At 37.1% G+C, this 16,558-nt stretch overlaps 1 protein-coding gene across 8 annotated transcripts in view; it reads left to right on the forward strand.

Moving 5' to 3' along the window:
* Positions 1-16,558, forward strand: part of CCSER2 (coiled-coil serine rich protein 2) — a 67,237-nt gene that overhangs the window by 15,530 nt on the left and 35,149 nt on the right. For all 8 annotated transcript variants that reach the window (XR_003536003.1, XM_027694141.1, XM_027694143.1 and 5 more), the window contains one exon: positions 14,660-14,750. Coding sequence is in view for 7 of the 8 variants with exons in the window: in XM_027694141.1 (XP_027549942.1) it covers positions 14,660-14,750 (91 nt within the window). In the remaining variant the exon portion in view is untranslated. The remainder of the gene's footprint in view (positions 1-14,659; positions 14,751-16,558) is intronic.

The raw sequence follows: 16,558 nt of genomic DNA on the forward strand, positions 1-16,558 counted from the left end.
CAACCTTTTTCTTGTTGCTAAACTTGAAGCTGAACCGCAGGAAGCATCATTCAGTCTGAGGGATGGATGGAGAGCTGCTGTGCTGTGATCCTCCAGCTGAGGTCAGGGAGCCAACCTTGGGATTTTGGTGGGCCTGAGGAAAATACTGTCTGTCCTGTTCATATTCCCTTATCTGCACAGACTTTTGAATTAAGCAACTTGGATTTTATTAACATGATAAAACATTATTAACAATCAGAACATCGAACAAAACCTATTTGGTATAATCAATGTGTGTTTCAGACACTGTGTCACCATTGCCATTTAGTAATGTAGATACCCCTTTCAGACAGAGTTTGTGGCATCTACTTAGGCTTTGATTTGTAATTTTAGTAAGGTTCTTTGCTGCAGCCCAAGAGCAGAACAGCAGAGATTGCTCCTGAAAATTGGAAATAGATATGTAATTATCTTCTTTAAGTATAACTACATAAGAATTCCTGATATATTTTTACCTGCTTGTGGTATTGTTTGCTCAGTCTTAACCTCTGATGTTGGGATGTCAGGCTTGAAAGAATTTAGCAATGGTTATTTACTTTTTGTGGCAATTGTGGCCAGCTTGGAAAAGCAGTTTGAGACTTTTGTAGTATCAGTTTCATAGCCTTATTGGTGTTTATAGGGAAAAATTAAGTTTAATGTAGGCCACTGCAAAAACAAACACCCTTATCCACAGACACGTCTGCATATGTCAGGAAAAGAGAGGAGTTTTTAAACTTTGTCCTTGGTAAGTTATAAATATAGATATTTTGATACGTACTGTGTAATTTAACAAACAAGTGGAAGATGCTTCTTTTACCATGCTTTTGGACTATATCTGGGTTTTGATACATGTGACCTCCATGCATTAATTTGTGCATGTGTATGAATTGATAGTGGATCAATGTTCTGATTGACAGAAGCTGTTGTAAGCAGAGGTACATTAGAAGCCTTTGATGTTCACTATTTTGGTTTCTTTCTTCCTTTATTGAAATTAAATATTTTTTAGTGAGGGCTTAAAAATGGAAGAATGTATTTACTGAGTTTTGAGGAGGTGGAGAAAGGAAGAAGTTGTAAGGCTTGATGTTGAATCTAGAAAGTCATGTGTTGTTTCCACCCATTTTGATTTTGATCCTGCTAGTGCTTCAGAATTTCAGTGCTTACTGTACTGTGAATTTTTATCTAAATGAGAAAAACATCAATAATACTTGTTTTGTTTTTACAAGGCAGAAATGTATTTTCAGTCAACTTGGATTTTGAGGGGGGAAAACGTAGCTCTGAAGTGTTGTGTTGCCTTTTAGTGGTGTTTTCTGGTGGGTTTTTTTCCTATGCTTGTTGATTTTGGCAGAAATCATGATATATTTGATTTATTTAGCCTAAAGAATAAACAATTATCATTTTTAATCTGAAGATGCAGATGAATTTCTGGTGCAGTTATTCATTATTTCTGAAGAATTAGGTTCTTGGGTAGGTTACTGTAAGCTTTTGTTCCATGTTTTTCCTTTTCTCTGCAAGCAAGGAGTATAAGGACAGGTTAGAAAAAAAAAGAGAATAATTATTGTGATTAGTCAACACATCTCATGTTTTGATTGCTGGGAGATACGTGATCAAATTATGCAGTTTCTCATGTGGCGAGGTAAAAGCAGTTCATATCTGTGTGTCAAAATCCAGTTGATGAGAGTCAGATTTAAGAGTTTGGAGTGCTGGAGCTAATGCCAGCCAGACTGCCCCTTGGATTTAGTGTTTCCAGGGCAATCGCCAGAGCAGATCGTTGGTTCTGGAGTTTCTGTGGCACAGGCTGGGGTGAGTAGAAGCAATGAGGCTGAGTAGCAATTAAGGGAACTAGATGGGGACTAATTGGTCATGTAATTTGCCTCTTTTTTTTCGTTTCCATCTTGCTGTTGTATCGTTACTCCTTTAAACGGTATCCTCCTTCGTATCAACAAATATTAAGAGCTAAATGCTTTTCCTAAACTTTTCCATAGATGGCAGTGCAGCTCCTATTGGGTGATCTTAGATTCGGAGTGTTTGGACCATCTTTGAAAAAAAGGCAGCTTTTGCACAGGGGGTTTTAACTGAGCTCCTGGAATGACAACCAGCATAGGAAGGCAGTGGAAGGAACTTATTGGCCCCTCAAACTTATTGCTCCATTTTTGCGGGAAGAAAAGCAGATAACTTTGCTATTCCCAGTACATCTTGGTTTTAAGGACACAGTGGGGAAAGAAGAAAATAAATTTGGCCTCTTTTAGGACAGTCCTTCTGTTCTTCACTGAGCGAACAGCTATGAAGAAAACGTGCAATCCAGTGTTAGAGGTTTAAAAGTGATACAAATCTAAATAATATCATAAGGTGGTGCCGTGGGGACTTACAGCCTGGGGGGAAACGTGTGGATATTTTGTGAGGATGAAAACATTTTTATTATTTCTAATTATGTAACAGAAAATAACTTATTCCACTATCCCTACTTTTGTTCCATTTCCAGTTTTGAGGGCAACAAGTGAGTTGGTTAACTTTCTAACTGCTGGACTCCTTTCAGGTTTCTAAGCATTGCTTTCGTTGGTATTCCTTATACTCTTTTCATCAGCTGGTCTTTGCTGCTGAGTACCAAATCACTGCTGCTATTCCTGCTCAGTTCTGTGTGAGAGGACTGATGCTTAGCAGAGCAGTTGATGGCTCTGTAAATTAGCAACATAAACAATATTTGTCTGTATGTACTCTCACTCGTGTTTAGCTGTGCTGTTTGCTCCTGTCCTGTGTTTCAGCCACTGACTGCAACATCCAGCTGCTTCACTGTTGTGTGGCAGAAAGCTGCTTAGCAATGTGAGCTTCATTTCACAGCCACTGAATGGGTGGTTAGAAGTGAAGCTTACATCATAATTAAAAGCAAAAAAGCCTTGAAAAAAAATAAGAAGTTATATGGCAGAAAGAAAGGGAAAAAACCAACAAAGCAACAAACCTTAATGGGGATTTACACATTTGCTGTGTCTCTAAGTTTGGATTTTGCTCATGATTGTAATGATTGCAAATAACAAAACTTTGCAATTTACAGAGCCAAGCTGAAACCAGTGATTGAGTTTTGTAGTTCCTGTAGATGAGTTCTCTTTCATTGAAGGAGGGGACTGTTAGTATTTTGCTTGCCAGTGCCTATTCAGCAGCTGAGAGGCCTGGCAGTCCCTCAGTAAATGTCTGGTAGTTACACATCTGCAGGACTGTGTCTGATTTCTGCTGTGATCTTGGAAATAGCTGCTTAGGACTGAAGTCATTTTACTTGGAAGTGCAGGAAACATAGACATGTTTTTTCCTGTTTCTTGGAATGGAGACTTGGACTTTAGTCTAATATATCAACCTTGCTGGACTGTTATTTTTCTTAGTTTCTGGAAATACAGTTCACCATACATGTGAGCAATGTAGCCCAAAACATGCATCCTGACTGGAGTCTCGTGGCTCCTTTGCTTAACCAGAATGCTCTCTTGTTGTAGTGAGGTTTGAGCCATTGCATTAAGTAGACACATGAGAAACATAAGCTTTAATATGTGTTTGTTCAGAGCAAGGCTTTGAATGTTTTTGGAAAGTCCTTATTTACATTTAGAGTAGGATAGATAATAGAGCTGTTATTCTTCTGAAGTATGTGCTTGTTTTTAAACTATTCTAGTGCTTAATAGTCTGCAAGAAGTAAAAATTTAAACTGAAAATATTTCACTAGTTCTTTCTTTAATATTCTCTAGAGAACAAGTTGTTCTGATGTGATTTGGTTTTTCTTCTTTTCTCTTAAAGCAATTTCATTTGGGCAAATAGGTTTAGACAGGAAGCTTTTACGAGTGTTCCCTGTATTATCTGATCATATCAAGACCCTGTCTTACAAAAAGACAAAAGAGATGGAGTCCTCTGACCCCTTTTTACTGTAGGCTCCAGGAAAATATGAATTTTTGTGCTGTGTTAGTTCTTACTGAAATAAAAAGCCAGTATTTTGCGTATATGCAGAGTGAGCATCAATGTAATTATAAGGACATAGGATTACTGAATAATAATTGAAATCTGGCTTGAAGAGACAGATGGGTTTTAACTGCTTTGCTGAGAATTTAATTGCTCTTGGGATGAAATCTGGATCTCGTTGGCATGAATCTGTTTTGACACATGGCCAGACTTTTAGCTGGAGTATGAAATAGTTACATTTTTCTCTTCTTCTGGGCCATTTTTGAAATCTTGTAAGTTTTGTTTTGTTATATTTTTCCCTTTTGTGATTAGAACTTGGGAAAGGACAGTCCTTTTCAGATGGGTCAGAATGCTTTCTGGTTCCTGAAGCACTGGTACTGACAGTGAAATGTGCTCTACTCCTAGAGAAAGAGAAAATGAACTTGCTAAAATAGAATTGTTTAGTTCAGTCACTAATTTCTTTCTGTAATTAAGTTATTTACAAGTAATTTAGTGTTAATTACCTTAATTTTCTTTAATAATTCACTTCTCAAAATGGCTTTATAGTAAGCTTTAAATTGCCTGTTTGATTTCTCAAATGAGTAATTTATTACCTGAATTCAGACTTGTAACGTTTGTAGTTCTAGTACATTTATTTCCTTGGAGTGAAGTGTTCTAGGTATTGTCTTCTACCCATCTTCCTTTCTTTAGATGAACTTTCTGTTCAGGAGGTTAGTGCCAAAGCCTTAGTTCTTGTTCTGTGAGAAGCCAGGCTTTTAAAATTCTAGGCTGTTCAGTTGCAGCTGTAATAAAAATAAAAGTGCAAGTAAGCTTAAAATAATGTAAGAGTGTGGAATAAAGAGCTATCCAGATCCATAAGGACTGTTTTTAAAGCAGTATTTGGGAGGTTTTTATCAGTTGTGATCCCTTAGAGATTACCACCTGAGATAAGATATCCCTTGCCCCGTGTGGATTTTTTTTATGGAACTGTGTAATAATATGATAGAAGTGCTGAAGTTAATTTGGAAATGGTACAATTCCAATTGCAAAGAGGGTAAACACTGAGTCTCCATACTGTGCTAGCAGCACTATATAACAGCCATTAGAAGCATTTTCAGCACAATTTTTTTCTGAATTAGAAATAATGTTTACAGGCTTGAACACAATCTAAGTGGTATACTGAAAATGAGTTGCACTGTTAGGAAATTTTTCAGAAGCAGCAGTGGCTGATTTATTGGGGCATTCAGTAGAGTATTCAGAAGATCTTGTGCTTCATTTTCATTCATTTAACAGGGTGTAGTGAAAATATGTATCTTTTCTCTACACAGACTTTTCTTATTTTGCTATAACTTTCCGAAAGAGCAGTCATGAAATGAATCCTTTGAGTGCAAACTAGTTACAAGAAGCACACATAAAAAGCAGTTTTCATCAATGAGGTAGTTAAAATTTGATTCTTTTTTCTGCTCTACATCTTGCAAGGAGCAATAAAGATCTTTCTCAAAGCTGAGAACAGCAAAAAATGTGTCTTGTTTTATTGACAGTCTGCTGAGATGCACAGTGTTAACTAATTGCATTTCCTCCTTTCTTAGAATACATGTTTTTGGCTGGAAAAAGGTTAATGCAGAGAATTAATTGCAAGTTGTGCTCCCATGATGCTTCCCAAAAGTAATTTGTGCACTGCAATTGGGCACTTCCTTAAGAAGGGTCTGAATTTGTTCTGTGACTGAAAGCAAAGGATGGTTTCACCTCAGTCAGTGCCATTTTGACTGAAATTCATTATGACACTAATAAATACATAGTTCTAATTTTGTTTGTGGTTAGATTTTTTAAATTTTTTTTACTAGTGATTTTGGTACAGTGACAACTGATGACATTACTTGATGCTCAGCACATTAGTGAGGGTGTGAGGTTGAAAGGAAGGATAAGGCATTGTTCTTGTGGTATAACTATTTAGTTAAGTATAATTGTTTTAGTTTTAGGGAATCTTGTTGTACCTATATTGGGGTAATTCGGATTTTGCAGTATCTGTTGCCTTTTTGGCACCTGAAGATGCTGCCTAACAAGTTTGTAAGACCTCAGAGGTTTTAGTCTTTATTGCTGCTGCCAAGTTTATCTGGTCACTGTTGTAACAGAACTGGACCACAGAGGAGGAAACTGGGCAATCTCTCCCTGTAGGTGAGTGAATGGATAACAGGATTCATTAGTGTGTCAGATAATGGGACCGACTGTGAGAATGTAGTGCCAGTGCAGGGGGAGGTAATTTTATCTGCCTGTTACCCAGAAAGCATTCAAGCAAACGAGGGAAAGTCTCAGTGGCAGGAATGTCTAATGGGGTGTGGAGGCACTGCAGTGTGAACCTGACAGGCAGTGACTAAGAGCAAACCCAGAGGGTGGGTGTCAGATAGTTTGCCATTTGTGTTGTACCTCCTTCAGCATTTCCCTCTGTGCCCAACAAACTGGAGAACATGTTTTCTGATAGAGCTGTATAGCACACAGCATCAGTAACGTGGAAGGGCAGTGCAGGGGTGGTTCTGTCCTGTAGGACAGATTGAATAATTCACTGGTCCTTCACACTCCTTTACCCGAAAGCCTGGCTTTTGGGTTAGGCCAATATTTTTCTTGGCAAGAGATGTCACAGTAGCACAGCAAGTCTTCGGTGAGATTTTAGCTTTTACTGATGCATTCTAGAAAATGGCAAGCACCATGTCTGAATTTTTACTTATGATACAGAAGGATTCCTTGGAAATACATGATCTGGTAAGATGCCATTTCTGTTTAGGTTATCCACGTGAAAAAGCTTTCTCTTACTCAGTTTTCTAAAATTTATAAAGTGGTCAAACTTCCTGCTCAGATATATAGTGATTCTGGGATTGGAATCTAATACAGGTGTCAGCCTTAAAGGTGTTTTTCATTCCCATGCAGCTTATCAGCAACTGCTGTTGTTGGTAACCTCTGTTTAAGCTCATAACTTCATGTCCAAGTTCCACACCTTTTTGTCCCAACAGCTCAATGCCATGTTCCAGAATCTGACGAAAATTATTCTGACTTAAATTGTACCGTTCTAACTTCATAGTTTTCATTAGGTCAATGTTATTATTTTCATTTTTCCAGTATTACAAGTATAGAAATCTGTGGCATTTTTTTTTCATATTCTCGCTTTCTAAGAATCTTTGACGTGCCTAAAAATTTGTATTTGGAAGATCACTGGAGCGCTCATTTCTGACTTCAAAGCCTCAAAAATCAATATCAACATTTTGCATTTAGTCTGCATTATGAACAGATAATATTTGTGAACTTACTGAATTAATGGGAGAGCATCTTTTGATTAACATGTCCACAGTTAAGCTTTTAGTAGAAAACTGCAACTGCTATGGAAAACTCAGTCTGTATTGTTTGTCAGTGCAGAGCTAAGAGTATGAACTGCTTTCAGTGTGATCTGTTAGCAGGGCTCCTCAGCCATCCCTTCAGCTGAGTTTGGTGGCAGGCACTCTTCTGCTCATGGCAGAGAAAGGAAATGTCATGAAAACAGACTATGATTGCAGAGGCATTGCCTTCAGAGTGAAAACAGCCACCATCTACCCTCCCACCTCTGCTCTGGCCTTCAACTTCAGAGCTTAACAGCAAGGGGATGTAGTGAGACACCGAACTGCTTAATGAGATGGCTCTTCTGTCTGTCTTGTGTGCTGTAGGTGTCCCTGCTGTCAAACATGATTAGGAGGTTATACGGCTGAATTATAGTGTGCAAACCTTTTGTGATGTTGGTTTGAGATTTCATATTTCAGATGTTTGTGAACAACCTTTAATGGCAAATGACCTTTTCCCCTTTGGGCTGGGGAGGCCTTTGAGAGCTGCTTGATTCAGAACTGACATAGTTAATCTTGTCATGTTCTTTGGGCTGGTAAAACCAAGTAAGGCAGCTTCACTTATACTCCTGTGTTTTGGATGTGGTAGCTGTTAATTACCCTTTTGGACTTGTATGCTGGAGAGAGGGAGGGAGCAACAGCTGATGTGAAATATCAGAATAAGTACTGGTAGAAGTTAGCATTAGTTTTACTTCATAAACTTGTAAGGAATATTTCCTGTACAAGTTGGTAACTGCATATCCACTGTTGTGTTTTAATGTGAGTTTGTGCTATTCTTTCCAATTTTTTTATTTATTCCACCAAGCAGCATAATTTTACAATGGCAGAAGGACTTCAGATTTATTCTACTGTGCTTCATCTAACTGTGTGCTGGGTTTTTTTGTCTCACATGTTGTTTTCCTTACTCCTAGGAACTCTTCAAAACAGTGAGCAGGTGCTCAGACAACAGTATTCTTCAAGTTGGAGTATTTTTCAAAGTTATCTATCTGGTATAAACAATAAAGCATTTTTTTTAAAAGATATGTAAAACAAACTGAGACATATCTAACCCATTTAAATGGTTTTCTGAACATTTTAGAGATAACTCGCTTAAAAACACCTGGGCTGACACACAGTTTCCTTTTATTCTTCCTGTTTATCTCAAATGATGTCCTGATAAGTTATTGGAACATTGCTGTTGAATCTTTCTGTATTATTTTCTCTTGTGAGGCATCAAAAATTTAGGGGAGAGGCATTGTCTTATACATGTTGGGGTGAGTTGTTTTTGCAATGCACACAGCTTTGGTCCCTCTGAATGAAGTGTGTACACTCAATTTCAGTCTTAGTACCCCCCCAGTTCTAAACACGGGGTTTTCTAGTTTTTTGAGGAACACTTGACATTGCATTCAGGCCATGTTGATACCAACTGAAGTTTGATATCACCTTATAACTCTAATTGTCATCCTTCTGGAAACTAGAAAGTCAGTAAAGCACCACTTTCCTGCATGTGAGGTGGATCTGAGTAAAGAGCATTTTGGTCTTTTTGTGTCCTTGACTCACACTGTTGAAATATATCAGGGTAAGTGTGGTGAGAATACACTTTTGCAGCAGGATGATTCCTGTGTTGTTAACAGTTCATTCAGAGATGGGTCAAAATAGAATCACTCCAAGGTAGTTAGGAGGTATTCGAGGATTGTTTTGGTTTTAAATAGAAACAAGTATATTAAGCCACTGTGTAAGAATAGAACACATTAATGCTGTGTAAGGTGGTGTATTCAGGTTAGTCCAGAAGTCTCTCAAGGGTAGAGTTAAAGCTTACTGCACAAGGAAACGTAACTGAGGTCCTGGTAGCAGCTTGTGTGCCAAATCCTCTGAATTTTGAGATTATTGTTTTGTTCCTTTCTCAGCTGGGAATTATTTGAAGCCTCTCTATTTTCCTCTAAGCCAAACCTTGTTCTTCTGATCCAAATGCAAGTCAGTGGAGTGAGAATCATTCACAATTAACTCTGCCAATTAAGAGTAGCTATAGCAATTACATACTGCTTTATAGTGTAAAAAACCCTCCATTGTTGGTTAGGTAAACTGTAAAAGCAGTGCTGAACTTCTGGTATTGTTAGTTTTTGTGCAAACAGACTGGAAGCAGTGAGTAGGAGGGACTGCTTTTCCTCTGCCTCTGCTGTTCCTCACTGCTCATGGCTTTCTATTATCGTGTTTAATAGTGAACGGGAAATTCTCTGCTTAAAAGCATCCGCCTGTTAAAAAAATATTTAGAAAACAATCTTAATTTTTGCTGTAATTCTGCAGAAAGGTAGTTAAAGTGCTGTCCCCCCGTTCAGTTTTCTTTGTGGGCTCTTTACTGGAGGCTAGATGGCAGTCAAGGAATGCTGCTTGTGGTGGAGCTTGGACTGTGTGTTTGAAAGTGCTCTTGTTCATGAATTAGTGAAGTCTCAAGAGAATAGTTAATATTTCTAGTTTTGTTCTTTCTCTTCCTTCATCGTGCTCTTGAATTTCAGATTTCTTACACAGTCTGACACCTGATTTTATAATTAAAAAAAATAAAATTATAAGAGCAGCAAGCATAACTGCTTAAGATACAGTGGCTAATAACCTCATCTCGTAATTAATTCCTGAATATTTACAGTTAACCTAGGTGGAACATATAATGCCTCTATAAAAATGTTTTCAAGAATAGTAAATATTTATTTAAAGCCGCTGTATTTAACAGCTAAAGGTGAACTTTGTTCTGAAAATCCAAAACACTTTATGTTAGATGGTTGCTGTGACAACAAATGTGTTACAGAGCATGGACAAAATTACAAAATACTTGTTTGGATGTTTTGCTTCACTGTCTTTAATATGACTTGTAATGTAAAGCATTTAAAATAACTTCTTATCCTATTTTTGGTATCCTGCAGAGTTCTGTCCTGTCTCCCCTGGGTGGTTTTCTCTTTTTTAAGGACTTTGTTTACAGTGGGCTTTTCTCTTCAGCCCTGTAGTACAGTATGTGCTTTTCTCTGTTTTTATCTTCTGTCTCTGTTTTCTGCCTTCACTTAACAGTTCTGTTCAGTTCTTGTAAAACATTGCCTTTTTGAACACTTGTATTGAATTCCTGTTTCTTTATTTCTCTTTGTCTCTATCGGGGGTGTTGTCAAATGCTGAAAATAGCATTGAAAAAGACCCTGAAGGTCTCTCTCTTTTCTTCTGTCAGCCTTGAACTGTGTTTGACTTTGGCAGTTATCCTTTAGCTGCCCTTCAGATGGCTTATCTACCCGGCCTGTTTAGGATTTGTTTTTAAAAGCTACTTCCGTTTTTCATTCTTCAAGAACCTGAAATGATGCTTTGTTGGTTTCTGTGCTACTCTCAAATGCTTCACTTCTCTTGAGTTTTTTGGCCAAATTCTTCTGTTATTCTCTCCTTTTACTCATGCTTATCTTCTGCTGTGGACATTTTCATCATCATTGGAAGCAAAACCTAAGTCAGTAAATCAGTAACAAAACCAATTAGTTATTTTCCTTTAACTGCTTATTTCCTAAGGGTAGAACAAATGAATGAGGTCTGAGCTCATGAATTGTGGAAACAGGTAAAAATACTGTTCCTAATATTCACCACCAGTTCGTGACTACCTCAAAGCAATTGCTTTTCAAGCAAAATATCATAACTTGGCATTGGTAGTTTGAGCTCAGGCTCTTATCAATTCTGTGAACACTCTCTGAAATTATTTGAGGGCTGTTTATCTGGAACTGCTTTGTATTTTTGCACTAGCCCAAATTCCTGACTTCTTCCTTTTTTTTTCTTGTGTTGTAAACTTTCACTGGTCCATATTTTTATGTTTAATAGGGAGAAAATGTAAACATATATCTCTCTCTTCTAACTTGGGCACTTTATGCTTTATTTTTGGCCACGTTATAACCTCACAATACTTAGCTTGAGAAATAGGAAAGCTGAGAGTAAGGCCTCTGGCCTAGGCTGTTAAGCTAAATGGAACTCAAATTGGTGGACTGAAAAACACAGCTCTTCAGTGGAAGAAAAAGCTTTATGATGCATGTTGCATGAGGAATTTTTAGAAACTGAACTTTATGAGAAGAATATTTTGCTATTCCAGTTTATTATGGTTGACATTGTTTTACACTGAATTTAAAGTTGTTCAGCTTCAGCAAAAGCACCTGCTCTACACTACTCCAGTCTTCAAAACATTGGTCTTAACTTATTATTGATATGTCTCTTGAGGAAGAGGTGCTGAACTCCACACATCCAACAAATTGGGCTAAAACCCTGAGCAGTTGGGTGCTTGTTGAACCTGTGGTAAGACACAGCACCTGAGGACAATCACTGCAGAAAGAATTTACAGAACATGGAAGTAAACTTGCTGGATGTGGTGTAATTACACACATGCAGTGTGCCTTATTCTCACCTCTTTTAGTCTTTTTCCATCTCTTTATGCAATATGAGGGTTTCCTGCTGTTGGGGTTCTCGGGTTACTCATTTCTTATACCAATACTCACAGTTCTGTGTTTCACCTAAATCTTTCCCTGTTCTATTACAGGAAGTGGAAGAACTTTGTGGAGAGAGAGGTTGAGGGACAGCATTGAAGTTTGATTTGGTCTTTTCCAGTCCCAAACTTAATCTCTGACTAGGTTGTACCATCTTGAAAATGTGATGCTAAATCAGCCTTGTGAAAAGCACACCCCTTTCAATATGCATCATTCTTTTCAACTACAGAAATAAAATGGAATTCTCCTTTTTTGTGTAACTTGTAATAATTGCTGAAACGTATTATTCTGTAGGATTGGAGTTGATGTTATTTCCCATTCTGTTTGAGCTCATTGATCAAAATCACTTGATGATGCCAATTGCTGTTAAGCACATATTATTAACTGTGTTAGTGCCAAGCAGTTCACTGCAGTTCCTTATGCAGTAGAAAGAATAACAGTGGAAGTCTTTAAATATAGGGGGGTTTATGTACTAATGTGCTGATGAAACCTCCTCTTTATCTTATGGCTATTTCAAGATGACATCCACTTGGATATTATGTTTCCCAAGTCACCAGCCCTGGGAAATGCTCCAAGTGCTTTCACACATGGTCCAGTGATTACAAAGACTTGGTATTCGCAGTTGTGTTTTCCAGCATGGAGTTTCCTTTCCCGGAGTTTCCTCGGTGTGGTGAGGAATGTATAAGTACAGAAGCATAATGAAATGTGCTGTTGACAGAAAAGTATGCTTGGAATCTCAAGTGCTGTCCTTCTCTGACACCATTAGAGTTCCAAAGTTCTGATACAAAGATAATGAAGTGACTTATCCAGGTTTATTGGTTAACACTCTGACATACTATGTTTTTATATTTTGCGCTTTTAAATGCGATGGCAAACGTTTTCTACTTTATGTGTTTGTGGCCACGATTTCCACTTTATTTGTCATACTCATTAAGGTTCCTGCAGTAGAGGAAAATGATGCTTGTTCATACTAATTTTGAAGATCAAAGCATGGCATAGAAACAATTTATCAACTAACAAACCGAAGCTGCCTCTCAAACACACAGAATTGTTTAAAAAATATGGGTTAGTTAAAAATCTGTTAGTTCCGGGAAAAACATAAATAAATGGAAAAAAAAAAAGAAGTAAATTTCTACAGGCAGTTTGTTCTCTCAAATATTAAATCCATGTTTCTTTTAAATGGATTCTATTTCTTTGTGAATCTTGTCCATAGTTGGATTTATTATTATTCACAATTCCTTGATATGTAGGTTTTCCTGTTTTTTCCGGTAGATACACAGAATACTATGTGTAAACAAAACAATTCCAGTAGGACTTTGAAATATAACAAAAACAGGTGGTTCTGTCTCAAGTCTTCCATCTTTCCTTTATATTGCTCATGTTTTCCAGAGTGCATATCAACTATTTTAATCTCACACTCCCCTTCCTAAGTCGATAAATTACTTGCCCTGCAGAAATGCAAAATGTTTAGTGTTCTATATCACAGAACCCCCCAAAATCTTAAAATATACTTAGCTCTTGTCACCATTTCTAATAAAATACAGTAGTCCTTTGTGAGCGCTGTAGGAAAGCTGCTGAAGAAAAACTGGAATAGCAGTTCAGGCAACTGCCTGTTAATGTTGTTCCTTTACATTTTCCATACATCTGTGACAAAGTAAATCTAATAAATGATAGCCAGCAAAGGAATAACTTTCCAAGGGAGTATTGTTTTGTAGTGTGCTCATAGTCTGTATTCTGTTAAGTATTTAATGATCATGTTTTGATAAATAATTATAAAGCACTTGTTTGACTTGATATTTGGTAAATTTTTCGATATTGGTCCCCTGAATCACCTTCAGGGGTAGCAGATAAACCTAAGAAAAATCTGCATTTCTGCTGTTAGAAAAAAGGCAGATGTAAAGTGCCCAAGTTGATCTTGGGCTTTAAAGCCATGGCTTTACTTGTGAGATCAAGAGTTGGAGCTCTATATCCATTAGCAGTTTCCTCAGACCTACTCTGTGTTATAATCACTTGGTATTAGTAAGTTTAGTTTTCTTTGAATAATGAAGTAACACAGTGTCTGGGTTCTCTGGTCAAGTGCTGCTGTGGCTTTTCAGCTGTGTGGTGCTGCTAGTGTCTGACTGTGCCATGAGCTGAGGTAATACGACCTTGATCTTGAGTTTTTCCTGCTCTTGGTCTTCTTAAAGAAAGAGGGGTTAGTCTGTCTTTTTAACATGGACTAGACTTGCCCACACTACAGTCCTTATTCTTTAATATACCTGACTGACTATATTGAATATGTATAATTCCATTTAGTACTAACTCTATATTGCATTTTTTTTGTGCTGTTAGCACACCCGTGCAACATGATTGTTAGCCCTTATAGGAACAGCTTTTTATGAGCCACAGTGTTAAAGACAAAAGGAAGCAGAGCTTAATGCTGATAATAGCATATTTGAAGTTTTATTGGCCCAAAAGTCAAGATAACATAGCTCCCCCCCACTTGCTTTCAATGATGTCATGATAGTATGAGAGCTGAAATAAGGAGATTCAACATCATCTTTTCACAAAGCTGTTTTTTAATTCTAAGTGAGCAAAGTAATTTAGTTTTAACATGCTTCCAACTGGGGAGAAGGCAGGATATTAATGAATAGAAAAATACCTGGAGTATTCCATTGGTGTCAGGCAGAAAAAAGTTTTAATCTATCTTTGTTTTGTCTCTCACTGTTATTGTGTCATATCACTGGAGGTGTGATGACTGTTGTTCCTATAGATGATCTCAAGTAAGATGTCTCTAAAGAGGAGGTTGCCGGTGACATCATGTATACAATACAAATGTAACAAAACGCTGAAACAATCTTTTTGTGACAGCAGGGTAAATGAAATATCATAGCATGGTTGTATCTCACTTTTTCTTTCTTGCAGGATATCTTGAATAATCTTGATTCATGTGATCTTGAAGATGATGATCTTATGCTTGATGTGGACCTGCCTGAGGACCCACCTCGTGACAAAGGTTGGTAGATCAGCCAAGCAATCTTACTGTGATTGTGAAGCAGTGAAACTGCTTTGTGGGCTTAAGAGGTTTTTGAGTTGCTTTGCTCTGACTCTAGATTTAATAAAGTCAGTGCACTCTTCACATTGTGTTGTTTGGTTTTTTTAAGTAACAACTGTTTCTTATCTGAAATATAGGAAGGATGATATTTCTGTTTCCCCAAATACAACTCATATTTGAAGAATTCTAAAGTTAGAAATTTACTGCCTTTTTAATAAAAGTGCAACCTTGTTTCATACTGTTTTTTTCTTAAAATTATTCCAGTAGAATCAGTTTCAAAGTTTTAAGTTAGTCTTTCAGTCTCATGCTTCAGATATATTTGAAAATGTTGGGATGACTTTTTTTTTTTTAGCTTTGGTGAATGACGGTGTCATTCTTTGAGATAAGTCTTTGTTTTCTTCTACAAAATGACAATATCTCCTATATATTGTATACAATATCAGGGTAACAGAAACTTTAAGGTGTGATTTTTTCAAGTTGTCTTTTATGCACTCTTACTTTCAGTGAGGGTGCTGGCAAACTTCACCGAGAGGATAGTGGTACCTAGATGCTATTGAAGAAATACAAACCCAGAACAGAATGAAATTGGTAAAGGAAGTTATGGCTACACTTTCTCAAATCCTAGACTGGAAAACTTTGAGGCATTTGCTTTTAGTTATTCCTGACCTACTCATAGGAATTGTTGTTGTCATGTGAATATGGGTATTAGCTTTACCTCCAAGTTCAGTGGAGGTCAATATATTTTCAAATGAACAGAAACACTGAACCTGGAGCACTGTTGTGCCCTACTCTGTGCAAACAGGCACTGAGAAAGAAGGCTTTCCTTATTATGTGTAATGTTCAGCTGCCTGCTGAAGTTGCAGGAAATTTGGCTTGTTTTGAGAGCACCTCTGAGTTCTTTGAGTGAAGACTCCTGCATGTATGTTAGATATGAAGCCAAAGTAACAGTAAATACACACATAGTTTTCCATCTACCACAATGGTGGCACATTATGTTTTAACAGTGTGCACATATGAAATGCAGTATTTAATCTTGTAAATCTCAGAATGAATCTTCCAAAGTACTTGTGTGAAAGACAGTGATTGACAACATTGCCAGTATGAAACTTTTCAGCCCTGACAGGTGTGAAATTTTTATTCTTTACATAACTAATTTTCCAGAATGGATAACAATCCCAACCTAGGGCATATTCTTTCAATAAGGGTAATTCTAGTTCTGTTGGGAAAAACTAAGAAACGATTTTAAAGGGTAGATCAATTTCTCATAAGCTTCCTGGTTTATAAAACATGCACTGCACTTGCATCAGTAATTCCATTACAAATTATTTAAAAACTGCTAGGAAGGCATGTGTTTTAAAGGTGAATGTTTGCCCCAAAAACACTAAAAGGTAATTACTGTTAATTTTGGCATTTTTTTAGAGGTTGGGTTTCCTTATAAAATTAATATGGCATAAACTGGGTATCTCTGCTTCTTCTCTTGAAATCACTGTATTTTTAGCAAAGAGGGTCTGAAAAGAAGAATTCCAAAGCCACCTCCAGGCTTTCCCTTATGTGAACCTGACCACCTGAAAAAGCAAAACTTATTCTTGGTTAATATTCACGTATCTTTACTCAGTGTCTCAATTTAATTTTCCAGAGGTTACTTATAAACTTAAGAAGGGCTTATTTTGCTGTTAATTTTTATGTGTTGTGACCTGTAGAAGGATGTTGCTAAAGGAAAATAAACCTTCTGTTACTTAAGACGAATAAGTTTATTTTCTTACGTAATT

The sequence above is a fragment of the Neopelma chrysocephalum genome, unplaced genomic scaffold (assembly GCF_003984885.1).
Source record: "Neopelma chrysocephalum unplaced genomic scaffold, ASM398488v2 Primary Assembly neopelma1_96, whole genome shotgun sequence".
NCBI lineage: Eukaryota > Metazoa > Chordata > Aves > Passeriformes > Pipridae > Neopelma > Neopelma chrysocephalum.